General features: G+C 46.2%; 1 protein-coding gene across 2 annotated transcripts in view; it reads right to left on the reverse strand.

Moving 5' to 3' along the window:
• Positions 1-26,370, reverse strand: part of ANKHD1 (ankyrin repeat and KH domain containing 1) — a 121,968-nt gene that overhangs the window by 350 nt on the left and 95,248 nt on the right. Inside the window, exons 22-38 of one of the 2 annotated variants that reach the window (XM_086471049.1) lie at positions 25,464-25,639; positions 24,640-24,802; positions 23,403-23,498; positions 22,975-23,091; positions 21,966-22,140; positions 21,140-21,593; positions 20,569-20,646; positions 18,321-18,467; positions 16,768-16,878; positions 15,064-15,213; positions 13,137-14,752; positions 7,929-8,123; positions 6,584-6,838; positions 5,108-5,283; positions 3,803-3,967; positions 3,302-3,348; positions 52-225 (exon numbers count right to left, since the gene is read on the reverse strand). In XM_086471049.1, the coding sequence (XP_086327175.1) occupies positions 72-225; positions 3,302-3,348; positions 3,803-3,967; positions 5,108-5,283; positions 6,584-6,838; positions 7,929-8,123; positions 13,137-14,752; positions 15,064-15,213; positions 16,768-16,878; positions 18,321-18,467; positions 20,569-20,646; positions 21,140-21,593; positions 21,966-22,140; positions 22,975-23,091; positions 23,403-23,498; positions 24,640-24,802; positions 25,464-25,639 (4,275 nt within the window). In that variant the 3' untranslated portion in view covers positions 52-71. The remainder of the gene's footprint in view (positions 1-51; positions 226-3,301; positions 3,349-3,802; positions 3,968-5,107; positions 5,284-6,583; positions 6,839-7,928; positions 8,124-13,136; positions 14,753-15,063; positions 15,214-16,767; positions 16,879-18,320; positions 18,468-20,568; positions 20,647-21,139; positions 21,594-21,965; positions 22,141-22,974; positions 23,092-23,402; positions 23,499-24,639; positions 24,803-25,463; positions 25,640-26,370) is intronic. The other variant, XM_086471048.1, reaches the window with a different exon arrangement.

The following is a 26,370-nucleotide window of genomic DNA, read 5'->3' on the forward strand; positions in this document are numbered from 1 at the left end:
CCCATGCCCCAGCCAGTGCAGAGGCAGGGGCTGCGTGCCTGGGCTGCTCACCTGCCATGGTTTCTTTGCTCTCATTCCGCTCCTTGAGCTCCTCCAGCTTGACGAGGCTGGACTGGGCCAGGGATGTGACACCGGGGATCTGGGGCAGGCAGCAGGGAGGGGTCCTGGCCGCGGGCGAATTCTTGCACTCCAGCAGGAACTTGCGGTCGTAGATGATGTGGGTACCTGCCAAAAGCAGGGGGCTGTCAGGCACTGCCAGCCCCTGGCCACCCCCGTCTCCAAGCACCACAGCCTGAGCCCAGAGCAGGGGCTGGGACCCCGTGCTTAGCCACAGCTCGGGGACATGATTGGCTCTGGAGCCACCGTGGGGCTTCGCCCGTGGCAGACTGTGACACCCATCCTGCCCAGCAGCTCTTCCCCACATTGTCCCTCCCCTGGAGGCTCCAGCTGGGGGGGGTCCAGCCTCAACACATGTGCCCCCTGGCAGCTGACACCGCAGCCACCCTGGTGCTGCTTGCAAGGCAGGGCCAGTCCCGGGCACTGGGTGATGGCCGGACCCCAGTGCACCCTGCCCAGAGGTGGCTCCTTGCAGCTATCAAACAGCAAAGGCTGGGTGCCCCCCTCCCCCCATTGGTACCATGGGGAGCTGCACCCAGGGACCCGTTCCCATCAGCTCAGCCAGCGAGGCACCCTGCTGCGCCCTGCACAAGGGCAAGGCACTGGGTTCGATGGGACACCTCCTCCAGCGAGCCAGCCTGCCGGGCACGCAGCCCCAGCGATCCCCGAGGTCACACTGGCCCATGTGCCACGTCTGCCGCCCTGCGCCAGGCCCAGGCCTGCCTTCCCCTGCAGCCAAGCACCGGTTCCCTGCCCAGAGCTCCTGCGCGGGCCGTGCCCTTCCCGGCGCCCCAAACACATGGTGCAACCCGTGTCTGCCGGCTCCCCTGCCCCAGATAAGCTTATTGGAGGCACATGACTGAATGTGCCCAGCTCAGGGACGGACACAAGCTACCCTGAGGACAGACAGCAAAGGAAAGGACCCGCTGCACATCTGAACCAGGGGCTTTCGCAGGAGGGCAGAAGGAGGGCAAGAGGGCAGGCCCAGGGTACCCCTCGAGGAAGCTGTGCCCCCCCGTATGTTCCCCCAGGGCTGGTGAATTTGGGTGGGCGCAGACATCGTGCGCTAGCCCCCTGCGCTGTCCCCAGCTCCAGCCAGCCGTGCCTGGGCTCGACCTACCCCCAAAGGACCAGTGCTGCAACCACCACCCAGCGGCACTGCCTCTGCCTGCTCCCCCCACTACCACTGCCTCTGCCTGCTCCCCCCAGTACCACAGGGCAAGGGTGGCCCTAACTTCTACCAGTATCTTCCTACAAAGCTTTGCGGTTCCACTCGAGGTCTGGGAAGCCACCACCTCATGGGCCTGCCTGGATCTGCTGCCCCGAGCGGGTGCCCGTGCCCCCAGGGACCGAGCTGCAAGGTGGAGAGCTCATGGAGGGACCTGCTCGGTAAGCAGCTGCCTCAGTTCCGCAGGGATGGGGCAGCTGAGGCCACCGTTTCACTCAAGGGACAATCCCATCCCCATGCTGGGTCTTACTCCCTGGTGTGGTGGAGTAGATGGTGCCACACGGCGTGGAGCTGTAGCCCTCTGGGATGGGGAGATGGTGGCTCCACGGGATGGGGCAGGAGGAGGTGGTGGTGGTGCCTATTGTGGCCATGGAGCCATCATGGGTGGAGTGGGGAAGGGGAGGAGGAGGGGCCTTAGGCCCCACCCCTCCCCTGCAACTCACCCCAAGAGCAACACCTCTGTTTTCAACACAATTACTGTTAACATGAGTGTTCCTCTCCTTTGGCGTTCGCAGCAGCTCAATGTTTTTTGCATTTCTTCCTCAAACACTAGGAAAAGCATCTGAATATATCACCCAGGAGCATTTCTGAGGTTTATCTGCCTGCAGATATTGCTTGTGCACTTTGGGTTTTCAGTATTCCTTTCCCTTGCTTTTCCTCGGGAAACTGCTGCTGCATGTAAGGGTTTGTCTGGAGAAGGTGGAGAATCCTCCACCTGGTCTGAGAGACCACTGAAAGCGGTCCATTAGCCTGGACACTACGTGCACTGTAGTTACCTGCTTGAGGAACGGACCAAAGATTCAGTGTAGTTACCGCATCGCCCCTGAGCAAAGGCAGAAATAAGCAGAGGTCCAAGTGCAGAAAGCGGAGAACTTCTGCACGTGGCTAGAGAACGAACATTCATCTTAAGCAGTGTGCAAAAATCCCCTTCTTCCTCACAGAAAGGACTTGCGGAGCTCTTACCAGATTGAAAAGGTTACAAGCAGCTTAGAATTGAACATACTACGTTTTTCTCTAGTGAGAAGTGGGCTCTGCTTTCCTAAGATCTGCTTCTAGGCAGCTGGTCACAGCAAGTCAGGTGAAGAAACCCTGTGTTTACCTACAAGCTACCTATTTACCTCCTGCAAATTAAGATGCCATCAGTTGCCACACTGACAACTCAGCCCTTATTTCCAGCCACTGAACAAACCTGATTTCTCAGGCAACCCAGCTGGAACAAGCATGCTGGAAGCAGCAGAACTAATCGAGAAGGAAAAAAGAAAAACTGAAACCCAAAAAATCACACAACTATGTTCACACAAAAAACCTAAAAGGCCAACAACTGGCACGGGGAAGGCCAGAGCAGGCCTCCTATCATCGACAACTACAGCTCAAACCCCTCCCCCAAACCCTGACTGCATCCGCGCGCTGATTCCGCGTTTCTGACAAGATGCATCACTGGGCACAGCAGCAGCTACTGGTGACAACATACAGCCTCTTCCAAAATTCTCACACACAACCTATAAATACTGTTCGCCTTTTATTGAATATTCAGGTAAATATTTCACATTAATACAGGCTACATAAAGTAGAGCCACTATACGACATGAAATTTACTCAGCTTTTCCTTTTAAGTATGTAAACAATTATACATGTATTTACCACCTTAAAAGGCTGAAATCATGTAATCAGCTAGTTCTCTGCTGCATACAAGGGGCATTCAGTAGCGTTTAGCCAAAAGCACTAGTTCCATCTGATTTTTAAGTTCACAATGGCTAAACTAACTGAAGAACAGAATCAGTTGGTATCGGTAAATCAATTTGTTCTTATACAACGGGCAATCAAATTTCCATTGTTATAGCTCACAGAAAATTGCTTAGTGAGGCACATTAAAAAAATCCCCAGGGTTCTTCAAGATCATAAAGATTCCCAAACAAGGATAAAAAAGGATAGACCCCCTTAAATCAGTTGACGTACTTGAGATGCATGTTTCCAATGTGAGGTGCCCAGGTGCCAGGCCAAATCTACAGCAAGAAATAAAAAGACAAGTCTATTATGACAACAAATAAAGGTTCCTTTAACAGAGCGTTTAACCACTAGAGGGGAAGCTTAAGGCTTCCCCTTACAGTACAACCAGATTGTCCAAAGGCTGGGAGCCCTCTTCAGCTCTGGCCAAGGTCTGACTGACAACCTGCAAGATGCCGAGTACGGATACAAACCCTCTGGCTTACAACAAAGCCGATTACCTGGCTAAGCAGTCTTGAAATGCTGCTTATTTCACCCGAAAGGTTTGTTACAGACAGCACCGTATTTTTTTAGCAAACACGCACGCACGGGAGGGGAAGAGTCATGCAAACAGTCTCAATTCCAGAACTGCAAAAAAAGCATCCCCTAACCAAAACTGAAGAAAACCAAAACAAAGCACGACACCGCAAAAAGCCTCAGGAAAGCAGAGGCAGAAAAAGGCAGCCACTCTACCTGCTGAGCATCAGTACATTCTGTTGAGTTCTGGACAACTTTGATCATGGGGTTCCACGCGGGATCTGGAGTATGGAGCCCATTGAAGAGGGGGCCTCCCGAGCCATCTGTGAGCTGAGGGTGCGAGGGTATGAGAGTGCCGCCATACATGGAAATCGGCAGGCCCTGAGGGAACAAGGACAAGCACCGTCAGTGAAGGTGGCAGCGGCTGTGAAGGATGACTACAGTACCACATGTGCCAAGACGACAGAGGCTGTTCACATCCACACGCAACGTTCACTTACTGCAAACCTCTCAGCACCGTGAGGAAACAGCATCGCTGCACACCCGGGCAGAGTACGGAATACAGTGACTCTTCAGAGCTTGAGATTCAAGTCAGTTTACCCATTTTTCTGAAATTATGCCTTGCCAGAATGCAGCAGCCTCTGCACAGCGCTTTCAGACGACCCCATAAAGCCAGACACAGCAGCTGTTCCAAGGGATCTCAGTGCTCCCTTCTCACCTCCGCAGCATGCAATAACCTTGTTGCATGCAGGGCTGCAGCCAGGGGCTGCACTTCAGCAAAGCCCATATACAGCTCGAGCCTGTAAGACTCTGAGTGGAAGATTTCCTATAAATTACTAATGGCCACCTAAAATACTCTTCCAGTTCAGAAAGAGCAAGTTATAGAGCAGCTTTTTGCAATTATGAGATTTCTTTTCCATGTTTGAACAACTGCAGCTCTGCAATTTAGAAGATCCCAAGAGCACATGCTACAGCTACGTCAGAAGCATGCTGTGAGGAGGTCTGCTGTTGAGCATGTTGCCCTGGACATTCCTCCAGTGGTGGCTGAACTATGGCTTGGCTACAGCAGACTCCCTCAAGCTACTTTCCAGCATTAACGTGCAAGGCACAGACTTACAAGCAGTCCTCTCATTCTGCTGCTCCCTTAAAAAAGGCACATAGTACTCATGGGCATGATTTGTACTACAGGTTTGCTTAATGCTTCAATCAGCCTCAAGAACTGAGCAAGCCTTATGAAACGTTTCTGAGCAACTGAGCCTCTGAGAAAGGAAATACTGGAGAGCGATGGAGGCATTCAGCTACTTGCCAAGAGAACATCTGCAATCAACAAATGCTGGTTTTGTTTAAATGCCACCAGGCTTGGGCACCTTTCCTAATCAGTACTGGGGTGAAAGGAGGTTCAGGAATAGGTGTGGCAAGCAATGGTAGGAGGCACACGCATACAGTGCAAACAGGCAGAACAGGAGACGCAACAACGTCCTTGGTCATTTTATACGCTAAATCCAACCCTCTGTAACTTACTTTAGAAAAATCCACAAAACTATTTGGCATAGGTTGGTGGAAAATATTTGAGGGAGCCACTATTCCAGAATCATCTCTCTCCATTGGCTGATGCTGAGAAAACGTGCCTGGGTCCGACAGCTGCTGATGCATTGGATGATTTCCCATGACAGGCTGAGACCAACCTGACAAGCCTTCTGGAAAGGAGAGGATCAAAAATGGCTGATTACAATTCATTGAAGATACTCAAGAAGGAGCAGCAGTTCATCAGTTCAGCAGCTGCACACACCTACACGCATCTGAAAGCTCCCCAAAACCACCCGGCCACGGAGGTATCTCAGGGTTCAGCTCTGAGCAGAGGCAGACCTTCTGCAGCCTGCGCGGAGCAGCAGGAAGGCACCTCCAGCTTCGAAGCTAACAGCCCATCACAGACCAGGCAAGCACAAGTCTCATCTGCAGCATCAAGGCCTCTCACGGGGAAGCTGCAGCAGGCAACACTACACAAGGCTGGCTACACACACTTTCCTTCCCTCCAGCTGATGCACCTCTCACGTACCACGGGAACACAGAAAAGGTTACATTGATGATGGGCAAAAATAGAGAAAGAAGAGACACTGGCGAGGCCAGGCACGTTTGGCCAGGCACATGCCATCTGCATGTACGTTCATCTTGATCCTCCAAACCAGTGTGAAGGTCATGGGGACTACTAGCAACTGCAAGTCTCAGGTGCTCACAGCAGAACACCTAAGATCCAATAAACCTTCAAGCATTGTCTGTGAGCACATACAAGCTTTTCTTGAAAAAAACCACAGCAATGAGACACTAAGTTTAACCAAAGTACGGAGGGCTTCACTGAAAAACATAACAGATACAGGACTCAAACATCTGTCTTTAAAGCTACCAGTGGAAACACTTTACACCTCAAATGCTGCAGCTCTTCCTTTCCAGGATCTCAGACTATCAGGAAACTGAACATAAAGCTTCAGCTGTTTCAAAGGCATCCTTCTGAAACTGTGGCTGCCTGGGACAGAAGTTACCCTATACTATTCAAGGGTTATGAAACCACCAGTGCAGAAACCAGCATCCACAACTACGTGTTTCTGGATGCATTACCTGCACCACATCTAACATCTTTAAATGTTAATGGAAGTCAAGCTAGAAAACTGGATGGAGGCAGTTGTCCTTTTAGGTCGAGGGTCAGACTTAGAAATGGACCCACTTAGGAGATAAAAGTTGTTTACTTTTAAAATTCTGTATCATTCAATAGACCTAATACGGAATTTCTGAGCTGTTCTCAGGCTTTACAAATGTGTGCTGACAGCAGGAGAGGAACCCACAGCGCTTTCATTGACCCGTACTCTCCCGCCACGGACGCCAGTTTGCCCTTCAGGACGTACTACAGCTGACTACAGACCGTGGCACGCCAGTCCTCCTCCCCTACTCCTGAAAGGCCCTACAGCTTTCCCTAGGCCACCCCAGGCTCTGCCACAGACTCACCAGATACACTGTTAACTCCAAAGGACCAAATCCCGCTGTGACCAACAGGAGCTGTGAAGTTGGTTCCTAAGGGCGTAGGAGTGACAGATCCTCCCTGTCGAATTCTAGCAAGCCTTTCGGTCCCGATGGGAGGGGGTACCTTTCGATCTTGATTGGCGTTACCCGTTTTCGGCTGGCCCAGGTTAGAAGGTGCAGAAGCAGCTGAAAGGGGTGAAGATGATCCTGAGGAAACTGATGGAATAGGAGACTCACCTGCTGAAAAGAGTATTTCTCTTGCTTAATCACACACTAGGCACACCAGCTAGCAAGCATAAATGCTACCCGCTCTATCCCCCCTGTATTATCTCAAAGCAAATAATAAAAAGGTTCTAAAGGCTTTTTCAGCAAGCATTCTTCAAGTCTTTCACAGAAATTGTTTAGGGTTTATTTTAACTCTAAAATGACCATTGTAACACAAATGCTTTCAGCCATCAGAATCATGTGACATTCTCATGACATAGCAGTACATCTAAATTAATTACAAGAAAGAATAAGAAACATGGAAGAGTTTCAGGAAGAGGTGAAAACATCAGCCAAAAAAACATAACTATCTAAACAGCCTGGTTTTGGTATCCACCCCTTCCATCAGAAGAGAAATTAGACAGCTTCCCAAAGCCACATGTGTAACGTAAGAGCCTAAGTGCCACCAGCTTCAGAAGCGTCACTGACTCATTTTGGGAACCCCAACTTCCTTTGAGCACTCCTTTGAACGTTTTGGTTCTTAAGCTCAGAGTGGCAATGAAGTTGCATGCGGTGACATGAAAAGCCTCTTCACTTAAGATTCTGAATCAAAGACCCACATTTTCTGTAAAGCTACTTCCATGTTCTTCCCATTAGGAGGAAAACCCACTGTTAATTCAGATGCTGCTTAAAGATTTTGAAATAATCTTTAACACGAAATAATTCTAGAATCCCAATTTAAAAAAAAAAAAAAAGAAAAAAGGGCAAGTATAACTTCAAACCATGGCAAATGTGACATTTTCACCTAATATTGCACTCATACTGTTTAGAGCGGAATCTTTAGCTTGGTACAATCACCTCCGCTCCCCCACAGCTTCATGCCCTCTCCTCTCAGAGCCTAAGATGACCGATTTTTTTGCCCAAATATGCCTTTAGCAATGCTACCAGAACTAGTGGCATTTTACATTGGAAAAACCACAAAATAGTACAGCTTGGGATTTGCACGCCATCCTCACAGCTGCTAAAAGCAATTGGAAAGCATTTGGTGCATCACTGGGTAATTTCCCCTCAAGTTACAAATCTACTAAAGACAATAGCTATGAATTTATAGTTAACTAAGACAGACCCATGAAGTTCCTACATGAATTTGTTGCGCTTGTCCAAGGATGTGGTGAAAAATGCTGTCTGTTAAAGCTGGGAGTCCCAACAGGCGCTGGCCCTTGAAGGTAAACCCGTGCTCCTTGTATGTTTGCTGAAAAGCCTGTCAAAGGACCTGAAGAAGAAGTTGTAGAGCTGTTGGATGGATCTAGAGAGGGTAAGCCTGAAATAAACATAAATTTGATTAAATATCTCTCTTTGGGAACCTGCTTCAAAGCACCAGAGAGAGCTAGTGCTCCAAATAGAGTTAAAGCATCTCATCACCTTCGGGGGTATCTGCACACGGTAAGTTCATTTTACAGGTGCACGATTCTCCCGTAGAAACCGACAGAAGGCATTTCTGTATGCTCTCTGTTTTGGCCTGAAGGTTTAACAAAACCAGCCATCCTTTTGGTCACTGGAAGGAAATGATCTTGGCAGGGAGGGCAAAGGAGGAAAGCTGCGAGTGGCAAGGATCTTTGCTTACAAAAAAGCCACACAAGTCAAACAGGGATACAGGGCTCTGTGAAAGTCCCAGGGGAACCCAGCACCAGGGAAGCAGGTCGCTGCAGTACAGTTTTTGCCATCCTACAGGTACATTCACATATAGATCGGTCAGAGCATGCTGTGCCCAGAGAAACAGGGCTGACGATGCACAGCACAACAGGCGAGGGGGCTGCTTTCTACAGGGATGCGTGAGAGGAACTGAAAAATGGAGAGGAAGTTCAAAGTCCCACAAGAATTATTAGCAAGGGGGAATTACAGTTTTTTAATAAGCCACAGCTTTTAAGTACTTTTCCAAAGCTCTTATCACACCTGAAAGCAGAAACGGGCATGGCCATATGTTCACCTGAGTTTTGGGTTTAGTTTCAAGGGCCTATTAAACAAGAGTAGTTTCAAAACCATTTAAACGTTTTAAAATGACCACAACCAGGACCAGCCTACGTTGCTGCAGAGCAAGGTTGAAGGTTGTACCCCCTCACACCGCAGCAGTCTGCAAACAGCAGTGGTGACAGGCAACACCTCAGGCCATAGACTAGGGGTGCACCTTTCATTGCCTGGATATGTTCCTGAGAGCCAGGTCTCTCCCCCGCAATATATCAACCAAGTCAACCTGATTTACTGGTTCCAGAAGTGCCAGATCCAACCTGCTCACACGAACAGAAGTGACCCGCTGGACTTGAAGAAGGTATTTTTTTTTCTCACTAGCCCTACCCCAAAGGGTAAAAAAAGAGCAATCTCCACTACAGACAAGGAGACCTAAATCACCACCAGAACATGGAGTGCTCAGCCGAGGGAACCTGAGCGTGGCAGGACAACCTTTTCGGGTTTGTCACAGCCCAAAGTGCAAGGCTCATGGCTATGTGGAGGATGCTAATGCCTGTGCGGCCTGCGTGTAAAGGCAGTGTGATTGATCTGCGTCTGTCTAGAGCTGCAGACTGGCCACCAGCACGAAGCCTTGGCCGTAAGCACATTGCAGCACCTCCAGCTGAGGGCCCTCCCTGTGCATCTGCCACGGAGCTACCGACAGGACGCTCTTGCTAATCCTCCATCCACAAAAGTCAACTTGGAGGTAGTCAAAATGCCCCTACGGTGACCAATTCCACCACACACCAAAAACAAGGTTCCATCTGGCTGACAAACTACTGAAGACCCCCAGTCGTCTGTGCCATACAGAAGGGGTAACAGAGCTGCTGCTGCCCATGGGGACTGCCGGTTTCCTGAACAGAGAACAAGGCAGAGATTATGACAAAAACAGCTCTTCTGCAGAAAAGAGATGCCCAGCTGTGTCTTTTGAAGGCTTGGTAGGATGGGTACTCAGCTTTCAACGTGCAATGACTGTAGAGCCAAGACCACTTCAGCACTGCTGCGTACTTTCTACGAGTTGAAGGAAGTGTGACAGCCAAAGATGCACAAATTCAACAGTCAGTTTTCAGGTTGTAAAGAACACTTTTTCTCATTATCTTGCTTTTCATAAAAGTGGATGGACAACACCTTTGCTCAGTACTAAAAATGGCTTCTATGAACAATGACTTGGGAGAATCCTAATTTCAGCCATGGGCTTCCTATTTATGTACTTACCAGCAAAATTAGGTTTTGTAATACTAAAAGCTTTTGCAATACCATAGTCTGCAGTAACTTGGGCCATGAATTCAAACTCTTCATCATGCTCTGAAAGCGTAACTGAGCTGTCAAGACTGGTATATCAACCTCACACAAACTCTGCTCTAAATTCAGTTTATCAAAGCCTCCAGACACTTCTGCAGAAACTGGTTCTGCAAGGGCTACCACCACCTTTAGAGAAACAGGGCAACACTCGGTCACTCCACGTAAAACAGGGAGCCCAGCCATTTCATGCAACTCCACACTCATGTGCCGCTTCCTAAGCCGGCATATTTCAATGCCACACGAGCAAGGTCTCAAACCCCTTCTTAAAATGCAGAGGAAAAGTAACAAATAGACTTCTTTTGGTCTTCTCCACAGCCTCCCCAAATGGTTGGGCTAAGTCTGCCCTCAATCTGCAAGCTGCTAGGACAAGAGATCCAAAGACATAAGTGAGACAAAAGGCCATTTCTAGAACAGATCCACAGCCAGTGAGGAGATCTGCACATGTATCTGTGCCTCAAAGAACTCGTGAATCAGAGAAAACTCAAGATGCAATTGAGCTTACCCATGAACAGGAAAAGCAGAGTACCCAAACTCCACCCTGAGGTGAGAACTTAAGAAAAAGCTGGTTTAATGCGCAATCAAATTGTATTAAATCTCTACCAAATCAGCTTAGAGGCGTTCACCAAGAGATGTTCATTTGTGGAAAAATTTGCCACAGCCCAACTGTGCAAGACAGGCACAAAATACAAACCTCTGCTCTGTCAGGTGTAGAGTCATGGCTGAGATTAGAGGATCAGGGTCCCCCTGCTTTGATGGCCATTGCTACTCCCCCTCACCACACCGAGGTGTACCAAACCGACAGGGAAGGCCCAGGCTGCTCCTTATCCTCGTACTGCTGTTGGCCAAAGTGTAAGCCAGCAGTGACTGGCCCTTCCCCCCCCCTCTCAAAATCTCATGAAACCTCCCACCAAACCCCGTGGAAACAGCCAAGGCCGTCCCCAGTTCAACCCACCTTGGAGGCTGAGCTGAGGGGAAAGGTCTGTTCCCCTGGTAAAAGCCAGTGAATGAGATGGGTAGACAGACCACAGGGCCACACTTACACTCCAAGGGAAGGCATTGGAAAGATCCTTAGCGTACTGTCCCCGCTTCTTTCCTGACTATCACACCTTCAAAACACCCCCTTCCCCCCAGGCTCCCCTAACAACCCCCCCCCTCCATGTGACAGAAAATTTAGTCTGCAATGAAGGTGATCAAGAGCAGTATTAAGTAGAATGCCATTAAATTAATCAACTAAGGACCTAATTAACCAGTTACCTCCTGCCAGGCAGAATTTCAGGAGCACATCTACCTATTTGCAGTTTTTCTTCACTTTGCAATATCCTAATCAAATTCCAGCTCTCAAAAACCATGTTCTGTCCAAATACTTCCATGCTTCAGTTGAGATCATCTTCGCATTTACCTCCCCGAAGTCAACTGCATGAGCTCTCCCTGCGTTATCTACCTAACCTTCCTAACTCAGGGAAGAAACAGATTTAGACTACCTTTTAAATACTTACAGTCACTTAAGGCTATACAAAGGACCAAGACATTTTTCCCAATGACAAACAGATGACCTCAGCGTAAGGGAACAGCAAAATGTTTTGCTGTTATGGGAAGTCCCAGTCAGCCGTCTTTGTACACACAGGATGCCATCATCAGAAAAATCAGCAGATCCCATTTGCCATATGCTTCCTTCCCCACAACAGCCAACTTTAGAGCACTGCAGAGACAAAGCTGAGCCAACGTAAAGTGTTTCTGGAGTCTGACGAGGAGGGCCTGCAATCCTTTTATTAGCAGCCTATCTGACAAACACGGTCCAGTTACTTTACCTTCCAGAGCCTTAGTTACATCCGGTTCTGCTTCCTGCACCGGGACTGGACGTGGCACAAGAGCTCTAGGTATTCACTTGCTTTGCAGAGCTATACAGCCCAAATTAAACTACTAAGAAAACTACAGTCATGGCAAACATGCCAGGTTTGTGGTTGAAGCTGGTCAGAGAGGCGCGTTCTGTTTTTCAGAAGCCCTGCACGTTTGTAAATCAACTGAGAAGAACGGGAATGCTGAAAATCATCTTCCCTCACCACCAAGTCTTCCAAATGCCCCCTTCTCCTTTAGTCTGAACGTCAAACTACTTGCCTTGTTTCAATCCAGCATCCAAGTCCTGAAGCATTAGCCCAAATACCTAACACACTGGGGGGGCAAAGACAACTTCAAAGCAGGGCTCTCTGGCTAGGCAGCTTCAAGGCACCATGAAGTCATTATGGCAAGAATGACGGGGAGAACAGGGTGGCACAGACTAGATCTCTTGAGGGTCCCTTCCAGACAAACGGGTGCTGCCAGCTGCCTGCTACATAGTTTTAACACTAAGATCCTTTAGGGAGAGCACAGTAAGGGCAGGGAGTTCACTGTGAGTATTTTTAACCCATGTCAAATAAATGCAGATTACGCTTGGACTGCTATGCTTAACAGCAGAAGGACAATAACTTCCTACTAAAACACACCATGCAGTAGCACACCGATTTCCCTAAGCACAACATAAGCTTATTAAAATCCCAGAGCCGTATCAAGAGATAAAAAAGTATAGAGAGTTTACCCTCACTGAGTCAAGCTGGAGTCTTAGGTAAAATACTGAACAACTGTATGCAGTCACTCCTGCAGCTGGAACCTGTCAAGAGCTCTGGCCCCGTTGTTTTGGGTTTGGTGTCACACAATCCTATGTTCCATTCTAACCCAAAAGCTAAAAATCAATGCTACTCTCAGCTCCACAAACAGGTGGAAGAATCCCTGTTTCCTACCGAGGACAAGCAGTGCACGTCTGCAATGCTCCCAACACCTAACATCCCAGAAGAGCTGACTGAGAGAGAGGGGGGAAAAAAAAAAAAAAAAAAATCTTCATCAACATTTTAAAGAGTGCTTGGAAAAAACAGGCTATCCTCATTACATTAATATTCAATGTCATTTGTAGAACTACTTCTCAATCAGTTTGAGATGGTCAAAGCGTAACGGTTGGAGAAAGAATTCTGTCCAGTGCATGATCTTAACGACTTACCTACAGGACTAGTCGAAACCCGTTGGGAAGGTGGCCTGAAACCAGGAGCCTTGGAGCTGTCAGGATGCACGTTTTCCACGTGTCCTAGCACAGAGTTATTCAGAAAGGTAGACTGAACAGTGAAAGATGGGTCAGCTGCTGCTCGGGTAGAGAGTGGACAGTCTCCCCATCCTTGGTTAGCGGGCACCTGGTTGCTATCAAAAAGACTACTAAAGTGATTGAAGAGCGTTGCTGGCCCAAAGGTAGGAGGCAATGATTTGTTTGCCGGGTTAATGTGCATCTGAGAACCGTTCATAACGTTCATGGCTGACGAAAGCTGCACTGCAGCAGGTGGACCTTGAGAAGGTGTTAAAGGAACTTGATTCGTAACAAAAATAGACTGAGGATCTTGATGGAGGTTTGCATTTGGTACCACTGAATAGAAAGAACCTCTGGACTGCATCCTGTGAGTAACTCGAGGTGCTGGTACAGTTACTTGAGGTAAGTTACTGTTGTCCTGATTATCTGCAACAACTGACCTGGGTGACGCTAAGCTTAAAGGAGCGGTTTCTGAGCTGGATGAAAAAGGCATTGACATGGAAGGATTGCTCTCTGACATGCTGGTTGGCAGTATTTCATCTTGGGCATTATTCAGCGGCGCAGGGCTGCTCGATGGGCGAGTTTCGGTGACTCCCGAGTTGCTGCTAGCTGGCAGACTGCAGCTGCTTGGAACCGAAGATGGTGCGCATGCACTTGCAGCAGGCTGGTCTGGCGTCGACACCTTCTCTTTGGGTGCTGAGACAGCTGAGAAAGAGTCCGCTTTAAGTGCAGAATGCTGCGTTTGTGGAGCATTAGATGGCAGAAATGCTGTGGACACTTGCCCGTTGTTTGAGGAGGCAGAGGAAGCTGAAGGCAGAGTGCTACAGGTGCTTGTCACAGTTGAGATGGCTGTTGCTGCAGCACTCGTCTTGGGAACGCAGGCGAACAACTGCTTTCTGACTGAAGAGGGAGTCCGATTACTGGTGACACACAGCGGTTGGGTGGAAGCAGCTACAGAAGAGACAGTAATGGGACAACTAGAAGTAGCTAATCCGGGAGACTCCGTCTGTAAAATATTTCCATTCTGACTACCTACACGACTCGAACTGTTATGCTTTGGAGAGCTGTTTGTGCTGCCAGGGTTAACTGGTCTCACTGGGAATGGTCCCCATGTGTTCGGTGAAGGTGAAAAAGTTCCTCCAAACTGGGCCATAGGCAAGCGAGGGTGCCGGATCTGTTGCATAGTTTGGGCAGCCAGCAAGGCAAAATGAGGGTGAGAGTAAGCTAGAGGAAGAGACACCGGAAAAGATGAGCGCACATTTGCTGGGACATTCTTGTTTAATTTGTTATTAGGCTGGAAAGTAGATAGTGTTGATGACTGTGATGTGACGAGGGGCGGTGCTCCAAGAGGAAAGGAGTTCTTGTTTGAAGCAGTTGCAGTGCTGACTCCAGATGAAAAGTTTGCATGGATTGATTTGGTACTTGAAGCAGGTGTTCTTATATGAGTTTTAGGAATCAAGTCTTCCAGCTCCTTGGCAGGATCTTGAATAAGGGCATTGATGAGTTGCACTGCATATCGTGTTGACTCTGTACCACCCCTAGATTAAATACAAACATGTTTATCTTTTGCAAAGGGAAATCTCACTTTTGCAACATTCTGCAGCCACAATTTTATACTGAGCTGCCAGTCTATTGCATGCTCACTCCAGTAAGTTATTTCTTGACTGTCGTGTATCTTAAGGATTATCTCTGAAGAAGCAGACCTTCAGCATATCTTGGCAGCAGTAATATTTGTTATATTCTAGTACCCAGAAGCTAAATATGTCCGTCCCGTCTTAAAAAGCAAATCAAACTTCTTAATAAAAGATATTGTGGGCTAACTCAAGACTTTCATTTCTAGATACTGTACCTTATAGTGATCATTCTCTCTCCGTTCTTATCTTTTTGCTTATCAACATCAATATGGGCGCCAGTGACATCTTGAATTGCTGTGATGTTGCACCCACCTCTCCCCATTATTCTAGATACGACAGAAGCTGGGACAGATAATTTCTTTGACCTGTATCACAAAGATCACAAATCTGTGAAATGTATTCAAACTTCAAAGGCATTCAAAAATCCCTTGCTGTCTGACAGGTGGCTGAAGTAATATTCTTAAGTTTCAGGGCAGCAAGTGGTTTTCTGCTCATGTCTTCTTCACCCTTTGGAGCCTCTCAAACTCCCCAACTCAAATTACTCATCATTCTCAGTACCTGACAAGGATTCTCCAGAAGCATTTATTCCACCACAGTTGTAACACAGAAGTATGTGCCTCACAGTGCTTAGGAAACATTTCTGGATTTTATCTTATCTTGCATACGTTCCAAGTGAGACAAATCCTTAGCTTATCCACCTAAGTTTACATAAATAGCACTGCTTCAAATATAAAAGCCCATGGCTTAGCTACTTCGGTCATTTATAGCAAGGAGAAGGCAGTCTTCCAATGTTTTCCCAGTGATCAGCTCTGTAATACCACTTGCATTCACAACCCTTTTAGTATCCACCCCCCTCAGATCTGGAGATCTCAAAGTTTACTGGTGACACTACACAACAGTGGATGGCAGACGGTTAAACTGTGCAGTTTGCAACTTAAGGAGCTGCTGGAAGCCACCGTGAAGGCAGCACACGCTTTCAGAGGCTGGCTCCCTGTCAGGCCACAACACTAACCCATGTGTTCAGCGGAGTAAGTCAATTGAGGGTTTTTTCTAATTCACATGGCATGGGTGGGTCAGAGCAGGCACACAGTGCCGTGAAGTCTTTGAACACGAGCTGTGCTTGCATCCAGACCCCAGCCAAGGTCCCTCTGGCCCACCACTGTCTCCAGACCTTAAAGGCTGGACCTCTCAAGCCCATATGCTGCTTTCAAGCTTGCCACTGATGTGTAATAGTTCAACACTGAACAATGAGAGGGGATTCCAAGGGGTTTCAGAAATCACCATGGTCACAGTGCAGGCGCCCCCGAACACTACAGATCGCCACCACCCCCTGAAAAGGCTGCTAGCTTCAGCTAGCTATGCCAGTCTCAGAAACCGTTAAGTAACTTGATCCTTAGGAAATAGTTTCTTGCTAATAAAAACCCATTTTATTTTAAACACATCTAAATACACAGAAATATTCTAAAGCGTCACCTCACCTTGCCAAGCTGTTTCTTTTTTCCCCCCCTCTCCTGCCAGGAGAGCATGCTGTAACTCTCCCCAACCCCAGAAACCAGGTCCTCCGAGCATGCATCCAGCTCTCCTCCCACAGCTGTTTCATGCTTTCTTGTTTTCCCCCTCCACCCCAAAGTCTCCTCCTCTCAAGATAGACATCCCAGTCACTCCCTCCCCAAATCAGAGCTTCCATCCTCACCTAACTTTCAAGATACCCCCACATTACTTACAGGGCTCCTACGCGTACCTTGGTCTGCTTCCACCTCAGCCCACTAGGAACCCCATGCTGCCACCCACAGAGACATTCCTCCTCCAGGAGAGTTCACCCCAGTCCCCAGGCTCCCGCCCAGCCATCACCACTGCCGTTTCCCTCCCCACCTGCCAAGCTCCATGGTTTCTACCTTGAGAAGTGCCCAAAACAGTACCTTTTTGCTCCAGAACAGCAGCGTCCTCCTCTTTGCAGCTGAAACTGCTCAACTGGTGTTGGCTGCAGCGTGTTGCTAGGGGGAGGGTCTTTCAAAACTCTGCCTACTTGCCTGTCAAGGGCAGAAGGGATTTTTCATGGGTTACCTCTTTGATAGACATCCCTTCTAGCCAGGGGATTACCCATAGGGAGAGGGGGTGAGAAGAATTCCTGCTGAGATCAGGACAGACTGTAGGAGAGGAAGGCAGGCAGCTCCCAGGCATTTTGCATACGCATCTAAAGTCTCCAAAAAGCTCCTTGGCACGACACCTGCTTTGATCAGTCAGGGCACAGCAAACACCAGTGCAGAACACTTTAAGGGTATGTTCTTTGTGACACAGGGCCTGATTCCTCAGGGATAAGGAAAGGCTGGGTTTTGGAGGCCATCCCTAGAACCCTGCCAGCTCCAGCAGAAGGGCAGACAATACCCAACCAAGCAGTCAAGTTGAGCCTATGAGACTCAGGAGAACCAGGAGGAGAGAAGGAGCAGCTCCAGGGTCAATGGCAGGTCTGTATGCAGCCCTGGAAAAGTCAGCTGCCCGTTTAATGGTTTCATGCCTGCACAACTCCCCAGGCGGTGGGCAGTCTGCAATCACACATTTACCAAGGCCGTGTCACAGTGGAGAACCCCATTTGCGAACACAACGAAAGGCAGAGACCAAACCAACTCTCTAAGGGTTCGAACACTTAAATTTTCAGATTAAACTGCCTTTTTAACCTTTATGAAGAACAGTCTGTGGCTTCCACTGATCTGAATGCATCAAATCCTCCATACAATTACGCCCTTTGCACATTGCCTAAAATTCTCTAAAATGGGTATATTTGGTCACTACCATTGCAGAACACAAAAGCAGGAGGGCATTGTAAGTGTACCCAAAACATCTGGCACTTGTATGTTCAAGCCAGATGATCATTTCTAGTTACAAATAGAAGAAATCATAAAGGTTACAGAAAAGATACTGGGGTGTTAGTGGCCACATAATAAAACCCAGTACATTTTCAAAGGGCAAGTTTGCTTTACAGAAAATCTTTACATCTACTTGCACCTCTAGCACTCCGTTTGAGTGACAAAATTTTCCATGGAATCAGTGATCAAGGTCACCGTCAAAAGCACAATGAATTTTAGCCTTGAAGAGATCATCGACCTCTAGTCTACTAACATCCATCCTGCCTTTAGTTCATGTGCAAGCCATCTTCTGCTATAGGGGCTTTTCACTACCATCTGCTCCCTCCCCCTTTTATGTTACCCCCACACCCTTTATCCCACTGAAGGCACAGGTAAAGAAAACCCTTGTGCCAAATAAAATGTTCACGTCATACAGATGTTAAGTTAGTGAGTAGTTACTACCCATTAGGACCACAATTTGTTTTCACAGCACTGCAAGAGTAAGGGGGGTAATTTTTTACAAAGTAATTATGCTATTAAATAAGCTTGCTGGACATCCTATATTTGAGAGTAATTTGTAAGCTAGCAAAGCTCACAGACCGTTTTTAACCACAGAATTAAAGTCTTACCTTCTAACCACTTCTTTCCAGCCTTCTTCTCTTTTCTGGCCTCTTTTTGGACTAGTCAGGTTCAGCTTTACATTTGGAGAGGTCAGAGGCAGGGAAACAGGCTTATAAGTAGTTGACAAAGAATTTGAATGACCTTCACCATCAAGTCTGGGAACAGAAATGTGCTGATTATAAATTACAGAACAAAATGACAACATTACAGTACACATTTCTGCAGCTTAAAGCTACTAGCCTGAACTGTTTTCATTCTTCTTTTCTACCTGGAACAACAGTTGGCTGACTTCATAGGTAGGTTTTTACCTTTTAGTCCATAGCCTATACCCTTCCTCCAAAAACTGGAGTGTTAAACTGAATGACGTAATACCAGAACGACCCACGACATCAGATTAAAATAGTCTATAACAGGCGGTACACAGCCGCTTAGGCACAGCCTGATTCCGTGTCTATACTGCACTCTCCTTTTTGAGAAAAGGTACTTCAGCAATAACGTCTCTTCCTTACTAAGGTACTTGAAAATGTCTGGTTTTCAGCTCTTGTTGTTACAGATTCCCTGGAAAGTGCTTCTGTGCCTCACCCCTCATTTTAGGAATGGGCAACCAAGGCACAGATATTTGTATTTATGTATTTAAGTCCCAGGGACATCAGTTTGGAAGCAGGTGTCCATAGACATGACCTGTAGCAATAGTCTAGTGATACAAACAAAAAGACAGGGGAAGTGAGAACAGGCATCTCGTGTTAAGCTAACTGATCTACATGGAGGTGAAAACAAGCAGCACTGGGAGCTCACCAGTTCATCTGCAGCACTGAAACATAGGCAGCAACCTTCACAAGTCACTGAAAAACTAGCCTTATGTGATTCGACTCAGCAAATCTATAGCACAGCTGGAAAATTTACAGAGGACCTCATGCCTCCTGCTAAGCATCTCTCCTCCACTTTACCCAAGTTATTCACCTATTTTATTCCCCATTCTTTACAGCACTTTATGTTCACTGTGTCTTCTTGTAGGGAAACTACTACACTTTATACAAATTTCAGAGATTTATCCACATTTAAGTAACCCGAGCGTACTGATTACATGAAAAGCAATGTTCAGACAATATGCCTTTTAAAAGGGCAGCATTTTCTCTCTTTACTTCAGTAAGTTCTAGCTCTCTGATAACCTGCTCAAGGCATTTGAAAGTTCTATGGAGAAATTTACCTGTCCTCAGATAACTGTAAGACTGAGGCAAAGAGAACAAGAAAACACATATGAAAGAAGAGAACAAAGTCCATTGTGGAATATCAATTCCAGAGCAGACTAAAAGCTTTTTTCTGCTTTGTCTGAAAATGTCTAGGTATGTTTTCAGAAAAGCATTGTTATGAAGTTTGAGTTGATGTTTCAGTTACGTAGCCTTGTCTTCGTCATGTCTATGACTAAAGAGAAGAGAAATTCAGCAAGGGCAAATTTAGAAATGATTTTCAGGCTGAGTCTGCTTAGTGCCAGAGCCACACAGCACCTGCAGAAGTTAACAGAACACACTAGCCCCATTTTGGTATTTATACACTGTCTTGTTTCTTAGGTGTACTTTATCTAACAGAAGCACCACTTTAACAAGGAGCTCGCTGTATGCGTTTTGTTAGTCCTGCTGTAGTGAACCACACAGGATTCTAAGGCTTTTGTAAGAGACCTTGGACAAAAGGTCCAAGGCAGAAACAACTTATGTTCATAAAACAGACACAGACAAAATCCAGTTTCTAACATGTATAAGGGTAGTCAAAACAACACACCCCTCAACCACAAGGGCTGATAAATCCACTCATTCTGCACCTAACTTTAATCTGGGGGAAAAAAGAAAAGAAAAAAGAATATCCTGAGTCTCTTCCCACCCCCAGACAAGTGCCTCAATCCGCCCTCTTGCTGGCTGCCTCTTCTGATCCCATAAGGTTTGCGTTCTTATCAAAGCTGGGTTCTCAGTCAGCCAGGTGTCCTGGAGATCAAGCCCCAGACCCTCTCCCCTCCCTTAATGCAGGAAAAGAAAAGAGAAAAAAAGAAAAAAGAAAACTACGGAGGATCAGACTTATACTGCTTAAACGTAAAAATAAGCAAAGGCTACAGATTCAGATGGGATCTAAGCTTTTCGATTCAGACCAATGACCTATTCAGAAACTGGTGTTATAGAAGTTATTAGCTCATGGCCCAGCAACTGAATGACCTTTCAAACCATTCAGATGACCCCTGCACATTCACTGAGTTCTTTTGACTCTCACCTCTGGCTTGACAAGGTTAGATCAAACTGGCTATCAACCTGGCAGGTGAAATGCTCAGAGTCATCAACTTCTTCCCTCCTTAAACAAACAAACAAACAAAAAAAACCAAAAAACAAAAAAAAAAAAAAAGAAAAAGAAAAAGAGAGATTGCAATTCAAATGAGTTAATGACGAAACCATAAAACAATCAAAAGGTAGTGAAACCACTTCTGTAAATAGATTATAAGTAAAGCTGGCACTTCCTTTTAAATTCTCAGCATATTCACTTAAAAATCTATTCTAATAAAGTTGGCAATACCACATGGATGCTTAATTAGTGCAGATGGAATAGTGTCTGTTTTGCTAAAGCTGTACGAAGAAGTAGCCAGCAGTGCCAAAAACCCCCAAACTTATCTTTACCATTTTAAAGAGGTTGTGTTCAATAAACTGGACAGTATTTCACAAATAAAGCAAACTCTGTCTCTCAAGACTTTGGGAACGTACCAGCTGGGGTAAAGCTTAAGCGACAGAAAACGGACACCAGCCTAGGCAAAACCCTGTGAAACAACAAGGAAGCAATACGGCAGCCTCACCTTGTTGGTGTTTTTGAAGCCGAGGTGCTCGATTTTTCTTCCTGAGAGGGGATAAGCAATGAGGCATAGCGCCGCTCAGAGGCATTTGTATCCATCGTGAAGTTCAACTCTTGGCTTTTACCTCCACTGCTACTTTCGCTATTGCAATCTGTGCTATCCAGGTTATCTGAATCACTGTTCCCACCTGCACCACCACCTCTTGGCTCTCCATTTATTTTATTTTTATCTGCTTTTTGCTGTGCTAGAGATATATGCTGATCTGGCAAAATTATCTGCATATTCTGAGGAGTCTCTTTTGTTTTATTTTTCTTATTTTTTCTGTTTGTGCTGGGGGTAGTCACCACATTAGCTCTCTTCTTCCCAAAGGCATTTGTGAAAGTAGTTGAAGTCGCAGAAATTCCAATTGTAGTTGTAGTAGTTGCACTAGGAGGCTCTATAGGAACTTCTTGCTCCACTGAAAGAAAACCAGTTGATATACAATCAAAACCCACAAAATACAGAAATCAGTGCTCTGACTGAAGACACTAGAGCTGAAGTTCTGCTCCTTGCTGAGCTGTCAGGCTATTGCACCGCATTCAGCTGTGAATCCTCCAAGAGTGAAAGGCTTTTGGGAACAAAGGAGGGGGGAAAGTGAACAAAGGGGGCACAGGGGGAGTGAACAAAGGAGTTTTGCCAGGAACTCTGACCGCAGAGGGAAGAGCCAGGGCAGAAGCTATGCACCCAATGACAAAGCACCAGAGAAGCCAGCTTCCAGATTCCCTTACCTAGACAGTTAAAAAAAGGCAGCCCCACAACTATGCTGCCCACAGAAACACTTGTTCTTTACCTTCATCATCATTTTCTTCTTCATCATCATCTTCTTGCAGTTCCAGAGTTTCTTTAGGCTTGTTTTCTTCATCTTCTTCTTGTTTTCTTTTTTGTTCCTCTTTCTTCTTCTTTCTCTTTTCCTTTCTTTTCTCCCTTTTAGCTGCAAGTGCTTGTTTTCTGCTCTCCTCTCTTGACTATGTAGGAGAAAAGGATTCACATTTAAACATTTCAAACAGACTAAATTATAGTTATAATTCAGATCTTCCCTAGAAATCTAGAGGGAGGGAGAAAGGAGAGAGCACAATGAACTAGAATGACTTTGTCACATACTGAATCATTACGCAGAAACTGGGCAGACCTTAAGGAACAACGGGATTAGTTGGTCTCAAAACTTCTAAGGAATGACAACAAAACAACAACCAAAACAAAGGTATTACAAAAACCAGAATTTTACTGGAAAGCCAGAAAAATCTCTCATCATCTCAGTCCTTTCTCAAAAAACAATAACCTCATTTTTGCAGCAATGTTCACATCTTTGACTCAAAAAGATCTCCCAGAGTATTTTACAGAAAAAGCTGTCATCAGCTTAACCACTTTTTTTAATACACAGAATCAGTCAAGTCAACTATGCTACACCGTAGCTTTGCACAGCAACTGGGAAGCGTTTAACAGTCAGCAACCTGGAAAATGTAATAAACTAACATGGAACTTGTTTATCAAAAATGATGAGAGCCCACTAACGAGTGCTAAGAAGCATCTGCATTACTCTGGGACTCGTCACAGCATTCTCAGTGAGGGAGAAGCTGATCTTCCCCACCAGCTACTCAACTCCATAGAGCTGATCAGGCAGCTTGCAGACTCTCCTTTGTAACGCTGAGCAGCAGGCCATAAAATGCTTATGGACTACATCTTACACACTATCTAACACACCATGTATCACACCACCCAGACTGACAACCTCCCTTACTGACACGTCATCTGCACTGAGGTAATGCGACAGCTACCAAGGGAACTATTTCTCTACTTACTTTTTCCAGGTCTAGCTCCTTCAGCAATATAGTTGCGTTTTTATTTGCTTCTGCAGCCTGCTGGTCTTTAGCTTTCACAATCGTCTCCACACACTGGTGACACTTTTTCAACAGGTCCTGGAATAAAAACTTGTCTTATTACCTCTGTAATAAACTAGAATTAAGGAGTGAGGCTTGCTCTACAAACATGAGATTAGTTTCCATGTATTCATAAACATACAAACTATTTCAACAGTACAGGACACTAAATGCAAATTTTTTATTTTTTTTTTTTTTTAAGTTCTGTATTAAAAAGCAGACACGCACAAACCTCCAAGTCAAACGTATATAAGAAAACATGTATATTCAGTTTTTTAATATTTAAGAATGTCTCATGTATGTTTTCACTGAAAATAAGGGACAGAGTCTTTTCCCAAAGTTAAGCTCACCTTGTCAGTTATCGTTGCTATGTATCGCATGCATTCAATGTCCGAAGGAAACTGGTTAACTTCTTTCACCAGGAACTGAACTACTTTCACATGCCCCTAGAAGAGCAAGGAGAATTCTAATCTCTTGTATACGGTTGTCAACATTTGTCATCAACATACAAGTTTGATATCTCTTAGTCCAAGGCAAAAGACTAAAAACAAGAACACTCCTGGCAAGCCGCTGTTTGGGAGGAAAGGGAGTTCCTGTCTGCACAGTGTTGGAAGCACGTCTGCTGTTCTGCATCGCGGTGGCAAAGACAACCTCTCCCACAAGTAGTTTTTTATTTTAAATACAGGGACCAAACCAGGCCCAAAGGCAGAGGCAGCTGTTCGCGTTTCTAGTAACAGCCAAGACGACCCTCTTTACACCCACCCGTCAGCCCAACCCACTCTCTGGCCACTCACACCACAGCACTAACTTCGATTGTTCAGTCACAAGGGAAGTCTGATCAGGGAACGGAGCCACCTGAGTGTTATCCTGGCCAACAGGCTCCTCTGTGGCCGGATCCACGCACTGATGGGGTACACCGTGCAACCACACAGGCAGTGTCTGACCGTGGCCTCTGAAGTTACTTGAAAGCAACGGAGGGGCAGCGGTGGCATGCTCAGTGTTGCTGTTTGTCAAAAGAACTTCTCTGATATTTTATTAAAGGCAAAGCAGTTACAGTTAATAAATTCCTCTGCTATAGCTATGCCCCTTGCATCCAACAACGTAACTGTGAAACCATCACAAAGCAACGTTCTTCCCACCAAGAACAGGTGGTGAGAAAAGAGCTGACTACACAGTGTCCCACTCAACAACAAATTAGGAACCGAGCAGGAGAAGCATAAAGAAATCGGGACACCTTTGTATCCTGTTCATCTCAAAAGTAGGACTGAAACAAGCAGTATACTCTGCAGAAATTTAGAGGGGACTATGGTAATCTCAAGACAGTGAAATCTCTAACAGTGAAAGGTTTTGGACGGGTACAGCTGGAAATAATGAAGTCAACATGGTTCACGGAATAAAGTTTTTCACCTCAAAAATTAGATCTGTATGAAGTACACGGATTAGGATTACTTTAAAGCTGGCATTTTATCAAAACAGTAATTTCGCTGTGTTATATTTGATTCTTCCAAAACAAAGCATTCAGACTTAAGACCAAATGAGAAACCGTTTTGAAAACATTTAGCATTGAAACAAAAAATTGTCTCCTACCTTGCGAAACGCTGACATAAGAGGTGTAATTTTCCGATTATCTGCAGCATCCACATCTGCTCCTGCTTGCACAAGCAACTGAACCACATCATAGTGACCACCATTAGCTGCCAACCACAGAGGTGTGTTTCCTTTCTTGTTACGAACATCAATATGCGCGCCTCTAAAAATGTACAAGTGTAATCGAGTGAAACAAGGTATGAGGAAAGGTGGAAGTCAGATCGTGAAAGATCAGAGTACAGCTGAACATGTAACTGGTGTCTAGATAAAGAGAAATTCCGTCCCTGAAATCTGCTGTTTAAGTTGCAATGTAGCGACACCGGGATTATTGAAACCTCCCTTAGAGAAATGAACACTCAGAGCAGCCTGCCGCACCGCAGCGATGCGACTAGCAGCCACGGGTGCTTTAAACTATCATTAATGGGGTGACTACCCACAGGACAAAGCAGCCCCTTGAGATTTTAGCAGCACACAGGGTTACACTTGAAGAGCTCAAGAGCTACTTCCAGGCTCTGCCTCCCCAGCGACAGTGGGGAAATGCTCATGTGGGAACTGCTGTATGAATACACAGCCAGCAGAGCCACCAAGCCAGACACCGTTTGCTTACCTCTGGTCCCAGCTGTCTGTCTAGCTTAACCAACACTGGAGCAGCAGGATACTCCAGGAGAACACTGAGTAGTAGGCAACAGCTACAACATCCCACTTCCAAAGCTTTCTACTCCCTTTGCTCTCAGATGCAGGAGGCAACGTAAACAACGGCACCCTGGCCACAGAGGAATACAGCTACAGAACCAACGTGCTGCTAACAAGAAGGAATAATTTACCGATTAATCAGGAGCTCACAGAACTTGTAGTGACCCTTATCTGCTGCAATTGTTAAAGCTGTATCTCTTGAGGAAGGCACAGGTGGGGCATTAACATCTGCTCCTTTATCAAGGAGAACCCTTCCAACCTCTGCGTAGCCTCCCGAAGCTGCTTCCATCAGAGGTGTGAGACCAGTCTGCGCAAAGACAATGAGTTACACGGTGTGAAACTGGTACATTATACTTTGGATAAGATATAAATGATATCTACACAGGGAGATCACATTTTTTTATTTAGCTGCCTATATTTAGTTTAGGAGCCTAACTTCAAGCAGTCTCTTTCTCAAAACAAACAAAAAAAAACCACACAAAGAAAACCCCCCCCAAAACCTCCCAAAAAACCCAAACCAAACCAACTAAAAAGAAAGCAAGACCCAAATACTCTTGGGCTTTGATTTGTACAAACCCAGGCAAACTGTTGACTAAGTACCACCAGATACCTGTCTCAACAGCAAAAATAAAGTTTACAACAGGATCTCTAAAACCAGGTTAGAACAGATCCAAATGAAGACTCAAGTGTTTCTGTGAAAATGCTCAGAAACTGGCTTTACAGCTTCTCCCTAGCCTCCCTTAGCACCGAGACTGATCTGGGCCCAACTTAGTTGCCAGGCTAGACTGTTAAATAAACTTATACCAGCTGCTAACATGCCCAACTGACCATTTGAGAGCTGGCTTTTATCCATATCCCCTTTTCTCCAACCACAGTCATTCCAGAAGCAGGCAGGATAGACAGACACAGCAATTATTTCAGCAGCCTTAGGAGTTACCAAAAATTCCTTTGTGCTGGGGAAATCAGTCTGGCTGTCTACACAAGCTTTAAGCTTGCTTTATGGCAGGAGACACAAAGCTGTCCCAGAGTACCAAAGGA

The sequence above is a fragment of the Leptosomus discolor genome, chromosome 10 (genome assembly GCF_034619465.1).
Source record: "Leptosomus discolor isolate bLepDis1 chromosome 10, bLepDis1.hap2, whole genome shotgun sequence".
NCBI classification, from domain to species: Eukaryota; Metazoa; Chordata; class Aves; order Leptosomiformes; family Leptosomidae; genus Leptosomus; species Leptosomus discolor.